The 10,652-nt window shown below is 33.3% G+C and overlaps 1 protein-coding gene across 1 annotated transcript; it reads left to right on the top strand.

The window, feature by feature from the left end:
• Window positions 1-7,729: 7,729 nt before the first annotated feature.
• Window positions 7,730-10,259, top strand: LOC111366831 (zinc finger MYM-type protein 1-like). The gene is made up of 2 exons (XM_022987525.1): window positions 7,730-7,997; window positions 8,193-10,259. Exon 2 carries the CDS (start codon window positions 8,229-8,231, stop codon window positions 10,257-10,259), a length of 2,031 nt encoding a protein of 676 aa, XP_022843293.1. The 5' UTR covers window positions 7,730-7,997; window positions 8,193-8,228.
• Window positions 10,260-10,652: the final 393 nt, after the last annotated feature.

Below are 10,652 nucleotides of genomic sequence, written 5' to 3'. Positions count from 1 at the left end.
ATATATATATATATATATTGCAATATCCTATAAAATATAAATTTTGTCCATTAACAAAATCCATAATCATGATAAATTTTCTAGAATAATGAAATAAATACTAAGAGTGATTTAGGAATTGAGTACTACTCAATTTCTATTAGAGATGAGAACCATTTTCAAGCGATTGACTATACAATTTTTAGCAAGATTTTATTAGTCTTTAAACTACACTACTTTGCGTATCATTGATCATTAAGTTTAAAGTCTGTTATAATTTAGATACTGTCGAGGCGTCAATAATCATTAGTCTAACTAATGAGAATTGGGCTACGAGATTTACCGCTTAAGTACAACGTTAGCTTTTCATTACTCAAATTAATGGATATAAAAATAATGACCAAATTATATTATCATTTAATTAGATTGAGCTATATCAGTATATAATAAATGGCATCTAATGACTAACATTTTTATTTTATTTTTTTTACTAAAAGCAAATAAAAGAAAATTTTAGTAATGGTGTACTAATGACTTATGTTTAATAACGTTTTTCTTACTTTTCAGTATTCAATTTATTGGTAATACAAAGTCCTCCATTTTCAGAGCAAGAAGAACTATAAGAAAATCGTAAAATTAAGTCTGATGGATGTTCTAATCATTGTAAAAAAATTCGTAGATTGAACTATTTTATAGCTTATTTATAGACTTTCCACTTCTGGGATTATATATTTATATTAATCATTTCTTTGAAATACCTAGATATGAATTTTTATTTTTATTTTTATTTTTATTTTTTGCTGAAAGCTATCTATATTTGAATAGTAAATATTTTGTATGCCCTTACTTAGGAATATATTAGGAAATTCAGCATGGATCCCAACCTCGTCTAATAATAGGAAGAATGGGACATTAGACGTTACCTCTATGTTACAATAAAGCTCAAGAAAATTCACATATCTAGGCCTTAGTACATATATATTCAGCCCTTGTTTGAGCCACATTCTATAAAAAAAAATGCATCATTCATGTCAAATTAATGAGAAATGTGTGGTTAAAAAATAAGGAAAAACTTTAGATTTGCATGTAATATTATTTTATTGAAGAATGTATAGTTGAAATGATGTCAAATTACTGTTGAAGAATGTACTTTTTTAAAAATAATTTGGCTCAAACAAGCTCTCAGTGTGTGTTTAAGCCACATTATTTTAAAATAATATATTTTGGAATAGTAGATTGATGAAAAATGTATGGTTAAAAAATGAAGAAAAATTTTGAATTTACGTGTAATATTATTTTATAGAAAAATGTTTGGTTGAAATAATATCAAATCATTGTTAAACAATGTATTATTTTGAAAGAATGCGACTCAAACAAAGCCTTAAATTGTTTAAAGGTAGAACTTTGTTATTAACAGCAGCTTTATATGATATGTCATATGGTCTTAGTACATTATTAGCCCTTTTTTCACATGAGGGTGCATTATAATTTGTTTAGGTAACAAGTTATTCATATCCCAAAATTCTTTTTCTCCAAATTTATTAAACTCTATGTAGGTTAAGTTGGCTTTGTATTCATGCAAGCTTTTGTCATGGTGATTCCTGTATGTTGATAATGACAGTAACAATTATTATGTAATCTTTAATGGTGATGAAAAGCTAGTATTCCATAAGGTGAATAATGAATTGAAACCTAGACTCCATTAAATATGACTTCTAACAATTAATGATTCAAAACCTATCCTCAAAGATCTTTTTCATTAAAGTGCACGTCCAGGTTTTTCTTTCATTTCAAAAAAATAAAAATAAAAAAATAAAAAATTCTTTTAGAGCCCGTTTGACCCACATTATTTGTAGAATGAGAATGAAAAATAGAGTCGTTATGGGCCCCACACAAAATATATAAATTCAAAAATAGTAGCTTGATATGATGGATAACGGTCATATTTTTCATTTTAATAAGGTAAAAATAGGGCTCAAACAGGGCCTTAATTGGCCCTTAATTTGTGAAGGAAAGCAAGATGGGCGGTAAAATAAATGTAGGAGCCAAAAGCACATGTAGGTAAAATCTTTGGTCGGACATACGCTGAAACTTAACATGGACTTCCATTATGTGAAGCAATGCTGGCATTGCTATCCCAGTGATATCTTTCAAAATTGCAACTATTAACTTTGCATATGTTTCAAAGTGAGAAAAAAACAATTTTCAATAACATCAGCTTCATCAAACAATAAATTCTTCAGATATGGTTCAACAGGTTTGACTCTGAACTATAAAAGATCTTTTCAAGAAAAAACTCAATTTTTCGTCTTGTGATTTAGCAACAATATCTAAATAAGTATATGTATTCTCTCTAATAATCTGAACTTTTAATTAAGTTGGTTCAACATATATTCACAAATAGAATCTCACATCCTCATAATATTTGCCACATTTCGGGCCTTGAAATTAATCTAACTTACAAGTAAGGGGGTATCTTGAATATAAATAAATATGTTGCTGCTGTAATAGTTTAAACTTATAAACAAGATAGTACGAAAGTAACAATTATGAAATAAATCACAATATGCTTGAATAAACAAATTCCAACATTTTTTCTCTTGCTTCAAGAGAAATTTATAATTAAATATGCTAGCTTGTGACAAAAGAAAAGAAGGGCTAAACAAAATTTTCTAGATTATTATATTGTGGCACATGGAACAATAAATGCCAGCAGGCTCCATTTCTTTATTTGCCGAGTCACGATGGGACAGCATCTGTGGTTCAGTTTTGTTTTTTCCCAAATTATTGGGATTCAAACAAGGTACAAGAAAGAGAAGCTATGGGAATTCTGTATTCTCTTGCAGAGATGATATATGAATCTGTTTCAGTCAAGTTCTTATAGTGGTTTCTAAATTGGAACTGGTCATGGTGCCATATAACCTTGAGGAAATCAAAATGTATCAAGTTCTTATATATTTTTCTTTCTTTCTCTGCCTTTTCTTGCTTTCATAAATTTGAAGTTCTTGAACTATTTCTTTGAAAACCAACCACTAGTCAATCATGTCATCGGGACAAATAATAGCACTCTATTTCCATATTACATGTTTCCATACGTGTTCAATCATGTTATTTGCGACCAAAAATAAGCGATATAATAACGCATTATTGATTAAACTACATACACATAAGGAAAATATACTAAGTGTTACTTGTTGCTGGACTTCATATTTTACCTCAAGAAGTCATAAATTGTTGTATAGAAGTCATAACAATAAAGAGGAATAGAATAGTCTACTGCAAGATAATTTTTGCATGTGTCCTGCGAACATTATAAGTAACTTAAAGGGTACGTATACTCTGTTATTATACTCAAATTTTAATTCCAATAACACATTCAAAATTAATTTTCATTGATATCCATACATTCCGTGGTTTCCACCATTATTCCTCTTGAAAAGTTTTCAAAAAGTTAAAAATAATCGATCCCAATTGAAGGGAAGCTTTATCAATCCCATAGTTTCTTGAAAATTCCAGTATAACAAAATTAGGCAGTATATCTTAAGTTGCTTTTTGGTTAATGGCCTATATATAGAATATACATTATAATTTGGAGAGAGAAAAAAAAAAATCATAATCAGAGGACAGCAGCCTGCCAATTTTGACAACGTAACATTAAAATGTGGAGCTGTAATTGCGTTAGTCACTAATCAAACAAAGAACTATCATATTGTTCTAATCAGTAGTCCGATCATACTAAAAAGGAATAATGATGATTTCCTAAAGAAGATAACAAAACAAAAACAAGAATAAAGGCCTTTAATCACAATATGCAAGAAACGGATTGGATATACCCAATCTTGCTTTCCTTCTTTCGAAGGCAACCCAATGAGAGAAAGCCTGCTTATGTACTCAAATCAAAGACCGTTTGGCTTACCAGGATATAGATGGTACAATGTCAAACAATATAAAAAGAAAAAGAGTAATAAATAAAGTCCATTGCATTGCTTATGTCAATATGGTGGGATTCAATTGCGTTGTAATGGAAGTAGTACTCCGAGATTTATTTATTTTTAAAGTTCTCTTCTTCGTTCTTGATGTATGTTCTGGAGATAAGATAGACCCGCTCTCCTCCCGTGTTTACCTGATTTCGATATTTATAAGACAATGCCGGAAAGTCGAAAGACCCCCCCATCAAATCAAGGTGGAAATCTAAAAACCCCACTTAGGTTTTGATGGTATTTTGCATTATAAAAAACACTATAAAATAATGTATAAATATTTTTATAGTTGTTAAAGGCATCCTGGTTTCTTCTTTTGTGAATAAACCTGCTACGTATATAGAACAGGGCTTCATAGAAGCCCTACAAACGACACACAAGGCAGGAGGTCGGCATTTTTTATTTGCAATTTTTAATCTCCCATGGGTCCCGCATGGGGCCAACCTCATGTGTCTCTTTTGGAGGGGTTCTGTGTGAACCCCCCCCCCCCCTTTCTCTATACAAATGGTTTTGCCCATTGTGAATCGCTAGCTCCACATGGGAATCAATCAATCCATGCAATATAGATATTAGTCAAACTTTAACAGATTCGGGATACTCTTCTCAACTGATCAAGATGTGCTGAATTTGGAACTGTCCTTTTTATCTATTGGAAAATATCTACAAAGTATAGGACATAGTAAAAAGTTAAATGTGTCAAAAATTATAATGGAACTTGAATTCATGCCTGTTGTAATCCCAAAAATTCAGTGCATGATGCAAAACAGAAACTTTTCGAATTTGTCCCTTCGATTATGCTTGTGTCGAAATTTGACATTGACATTGCATAACTCAAATAAAATTCTAAGCTAGTTGAGGTCAAAATACGAATGCATCTTTTTCCTTTTTTGATGTTAGGTTTTGATACCCAATAAATTTCGGGCCAAAATGTTAAACGTCGGAATATATTTTATAGACCTTAACCGATGAGTGAAATAATTATCAACAACCCAGTTCAAATGCTCTACCCGGCCCATGCATATTACCTCTTGAATGGTTTTAAATCTTGGCCCATTTAACCTTGTTGTTGGTCCATTTAAAGCCTAATGTGACCCTATATATTTATGTGTGTGTGTGTGTGTGTTTCCACCCTAGTCATTTGGGTATGATTTTGTGTAAAAAAACAAGAAGAAACATGGATGCCTTCCTTGTGAAAATCGGCTGCCATTGAGAAAGAATTCTGGCGACTTCATTTTGGCCTCCATCTTGTGTTTCTTCGATTGTTTTCCTCGTGCCTTTGTGGTTTGTAAGTCATCACGTTATCTTGTCCTTTATAGGTGTGATTGAAAAACAATCGAGGTGAATATATTGGTTGTTGGTTGGAACCGTTTGGATTGGTTGTTTGATAGAGAAAGATAACATGAAATTAAGCCAGAGAAACATTGATTTAGCGACCCTTGGAGCAAGCTTATGCAACATTTGATCAGGGCCGGTCCTGTGGCGAGGCCCATGAGGCCTCCGCCTCAAGCCCAAACCGGATGGGGGCCTCATTTTGGCCAATTTTTTTTTTTAAAATTAACGAAGTGAAAGTCGAAAAGCAAACATTATTTTCATCCCCCCTCCTGCAATCCGAGTCACTGCTCCGCCTACGACCGGACGACCAGTACGACGCCGACCTTCGACTTCCAACACTTCAACTCCAACTGGACCAGCGGGGCAGGGACCAGGCGATTATTGATCTTTCATGTAGTGTAGGGTTTTATCTAATTAAAACCCCCCAAATCCCTGAAATCAAAACAAATCCCCAAATCGATTTTTGTTGAAACTTCACTCCAAAACCCCCCAAATCCTTCGAATTTCTTGATTGGTTTCACGAAGCCGGCTGCTCTCTTCTCTTTGGCAGGAGATTGTATCAGTATTACCTTTCCTATTTTTCCATATTGAAATTTAGAATTTTTATCTTAAAATGTCAGTTTAATAAGAATAGTAGTTTGTACATTGATTATTATTTCTATATAAAAATCGTATTAGATTTTATCCTTAATTTCATAACAAGAATCTTATATTCATCACCAGCGCGATCGCCAATTTCATGTTCTGTAATTAGAAATATGCACCTTTTTTTCGCTCTCTCATACAGATGATTTAGATCTCAGGAATTTGAATTCATCTCTGTTACCAAATTTTGACATAAATAATAAATATTATCTGTTTTCTGTTGCTTATCTGTTCTCTAACCATATGCTGATATGCTGATGTACCAAGAATTCAAAAACCTAGTGAAAAAGAAACAGATATATGCTTGATCTAATACTTTGAACAACGCCTTGTCCATAATATGATCAAGGTCTTTAAATGTATGTATTCCACTTTTATGGCTTGATAGGAATTTTTTATTGCTTTGATGCCTGATTTTAAGTTTCGTAGATGGTCGGTTACTCTTGTTTCACTCAACTTTCAAAGTTTTGGGAAAGGGCTTAAAGAAGGGAGCCAAGCACACTGTTACACAAGTTAAATTGAAATCACGATGATTATGTAGGTTTCATTTCGAAGAATATGATCCTATTCAAAAAATTAAAAATTGTTGTCTGCCACTGGTAGTCTGGTATGATCAAAGTGGTTGGAAAGTCTGCAAAGTGTATTGAAACATCTTTATACAATTTAATTTAGGAAGACTAGTTTTTTTAGGATGTGTAATATAAATAATTTGATGATATTGAAAAATTTAGGAATTGATGTTAGCGCAGATGCGATCAAGGTGGTTGCGAAGACTGCAAGAAGAATTGGAACAATGTTAAACGTTTTCTTTCTAGGACGACTGAAATCTTGGTGGAAAGTGTGTGTTTTTTTTTTTTTTGTAAGTTTTAATGTATTTACGTATTGAACCATTATGTGCTTGTAAATTCCATACAAGATAGAGAAAAATGTATTTTAGGAAAAATGGGAATCAAGCACCCCCATAATGTGCATCATTATCCATGAACAATCCCCTTGTTTGTTATTGCTACAGGAAATAAAATTTGAGCCTTCTGTCATGTGTGAATGCCTTGACAAACGAGCTTCATTTCGGTTTAGCCAGGTATTTATTATTATATTGGGCTGTTGAGCATTTGAAGATATTGTCCTATCTTTTTTATTTGCTAATTCCCCACACCTTTGCTTTTCCCCCCTTTCCCTCAGATTGAAGATGGTGACATCATTTGCTTCCAGAAAAAGCCTCTCCCTGAAAGTGAAGAAAATTTGCGATTTCCTGATGTTCCTTCTTTTTTGGAATATGTGAAAAATCGCCAGGTAAATTTTGTACTTTTTATGTGTTACAAGTGTTCGTCTTCATTTTTTCCTCTCTCCTTTCTTTGCTTTTGATGTTTGAAGAAATGGTGCATGCTTTCTAATTTTTGTGGCACAATCAAAGCCTTCTAATTGAACAAAATAAAATAGTCTAACCTAAACACGATGCATATTTTACTTATTTACAATTATATGCCTATGATTGGAATTTATGGAGGAGTGGTATGCTTGATAGAGGCATATACTTGATAACCACCATATCTACAGTGGTTAGCGTCATAATTGTCTGGCTTAATAGATCTGCACTGTAGTTCGGGAACATGGACTAAATTCATACATACTACACTGTAGGTAATATATGTACATTGGGTTTCTTAATTCTTCCTTATTTCTGACATGTTAAGATGTTTAGAGACAGGCCATAGGGGGGTCTCCTTTTAGTTTTTTATATTTTTGGTGGAGGGGATATGATACACTTCCTACACAACAATAAAAATCTCTAAAGGAATAAATAGGTTTAACTTTGAGTTTTAGAGATTAATGCTTAAAAAGATGTGAAGTATATGAATTTGCATTATGCTATCAATTGAACTCAAGCCACAGACCATATGTGGAAAATGAGTGGAGCCATTTTTGTGAAGTCTGGTTACATCTTGCAGTCTCTCAGTCATCACTTGCTTCTGTCCTCTCATCGCAGTCTTGAAGGTGTAACTCCGCAGTGGAATTCTTGAAGGTGTAACTCCGCAGTTTCATCGAAATTCTACTTGTCAGGTAAGCAATGGCTTACCTTAACTTGTTGTTGAAGAAATTAAAAATGTTTGAAGCCTTGTCGGCTTATATGATTGTGGCCTGGTCGGCTTATATGATTGATTATTAGAGGATCAACAATTGCACAGGCGCACATAATAACTATATTGAAAACTCTAATTGTGTGATGATTTGAGATATTTTGTAATTATTTTTTAGGTTAATCATTGGGCATCAGATATAGGCTCATACACCATGCCTCGTAAATATGAGTCTGGTGCTCAAAAGAGAAAAAGGAAACGAAATAAAATTTCATTAATTCAAAGTCAAGCAGGGGATATTGGCAAGTACTTTAAAAGTAACAATGTGAATACGTTGAATGAGGATGAAGTAGATATTCAACCTGCATGTGTTAATGAAGTAGATGATAAAGATGAAGAAGTTAGTCAACCTGCCTACGTTAATGTAGTAGATGATAAGGAAGAAGAGGTGATAAAACCTGCATGTGTTAATGAAGTAGATGACAAGGAAGAAGAGGGTTGCTTTTCTCTAAATTTGGATGATCCCGGGAATTGGAAAATCATTGATCAGAGAACAAGGGATTACTTAGTTGAAAGGGGTCCAAAAAGAGTTGATGACATCTCATTTCCGAAAGATTGTACAAATAGGCATTTTGATTCTTCACAACATAAGCGATTGTTACGAAATGGGCAAATAATTGATAGAAGATGGCTAGTATATTCAATATCTATGGACAGGATCTTTTGCTTTTGTTGCAAGTTGTTTAAAACACCCAAAAATGTTGCCAGAGTTGGCCAACTTGGTAACGATGGATTCAAAGATTGGCATAATTTGCATCGATCTATTAAAAGTTATGAAGGAAATGAAGAGCATTTATGTTGCGTGACTAGCTGGATTGAATTGGAAAATAGGCTTCGAACAAAAACTACAATTGATAAAAGCGTTGGATTGTTGATCGATGCAGAAAGAGAACATTGGAGGCATGTATTAACAAGGATAATCGCTATTGTAAAAAGACTCGCCAAAAATAGCTTGCCATTTCGAGGAGATGATGAGAGGCTAAATGTTGAGAACAATGGTCTGTTTTTACAAATGGTGGAAATGATTAGTGAATTTGATCCAATAATGAAAGAGCACCTTTGGTGGGCTAATGCAAAAGAGATTCAATATACGTATCTTAGCAAAAAAATCCAAAATGAGTTGATACAGTTGTTAGCTAATGAGGTGAAAAGTGCAATTGTCAAGAAAATTAAACATGCAAAATATTTTGCAGTTATACTTTATTGTACTCCAGATGCAAGTCAGGAGGAGCAGATGTCGTTAATAGTACGATTTGTAGATGATTCGGCAAACTTACCTATAGTTGAAGAACATTGGCTTGAATTTTTGAAGGTAGATGACACAACAGGACTTGGACTTACAACCGAGCTTCAAAAGGCTTTGATCAAACTCGATTTGGATATTGATGACATTAGAGGGCAAGGGTATGATAACGGATCTAACATGAGTGGAAAGCACAAAGGTGTGCAAAGAAGAATACATGAAATAAATCCCCGAGCTTTCTATACTCCATGTGGTGCTCATAGTCTAAATCTAGCGTTATGTGATATGGTGAATTGTTGTTCCAAAGCTGTATCCTGCTTTGGAGTGATACAACGCATCTACACTTTGTTTTCATCTTCTATCAAGCGATGGCAAATTTTTAAAGATAATGTAAAAGGGTTGACAGTGAAATCGTTGTCACAAACACGTTGGGAAAGTCATGTTGAGAGTGTGAAGCCTATAATGGAGCAAACTGCACAGATAAGAGAAGCATTACTTGATTTGGCAGAAACTAACGAAGATCCTAAAGTAAATAGTGAAGCCGAGTCGTTGGCAACACATGAATTTCAGAATTTTGAGTTCTTGCTTGGCATGGTAATCTGGTACAGGTTGTTGCATGCAGTTAATATTGTGAGTAAATTTCTTCAAACTGAATCCATGGATATTGATCATGCTATCGACCTATTGCCAGGACTTGTTTCATTTCTTGAAGATTATAGAGAATCTGGATTTGCCATTGCCATGGATGAAGCGACAAAAAAGGCAAACGAAATGGAAATTGAAGCTGTATTTACAGAAAAACGCATAATTCGAAGAAAAAAACAATTTGATGAAAACTGTAGTAATGAGGTAAAGCAATCAGCAGAAGAATCATTTAGAGTTGAGTACTTTGTTTTTATAATTGATCAAACTCTATCTTCTCTGAGAACTCGATTTGAGTAATTCAAACAATATGATGATATATTTGGATTTTTGTTTAATTTGAAGAGGTTAAGGAGTGCAACTTCATCAAGTTTGTTGAAATCTTGTATGAATCTTGAGAAATATCTTGAACAGAATGGGCTTTCGGATATCAGTGGAGATGATTTATGTTCGAAGTTACAAGTTTTGAAGATTTATTTATCAAATGAAGCAACAAGAGCAATTGAATTGCTACACTATTTGAAGACATTGGATGTTTGTTTCCCAAATGCTTATATTGCTTAAAAAATTTTGTTAACTGTACCGGTTACAGTTGCATCTGCGGAAAGAAGTTTCTCCGAATTGAAGTTGATCAAGACCTATCTCCGATCAACTATGTCACAAGAAAGATTCAATGGGTTGGCTATGTTATCA

This window comes from Olea europaea, chromosome 18 (genome assembly GCF_002742605.1).
Source record: "Olea europaea var. sylvestris chromosome 18, O_europaea_v1, whole genome shotgun sequence".
NCBI lineage: Eukaryota > Viridiplantae > Streptophyta > Magnoliopsida > Lamiales > Oleaceae > Olea > Olea europaea.
Note: the sequence above shows the minus strand (reverse complement) of the source record. Positions and strands in the feature narration are given on the sequence as shown.

Bases quoted from the DNA above. Each gene is read 5' to 3' on its own strand.
- LOC111366831 (XM_022987525.1), top strand. From the start codon at position 8,229: ATGCCTCGTAAATATGAGTCTGGTGCTCAAAAGAGAAAAAGGAAACGA.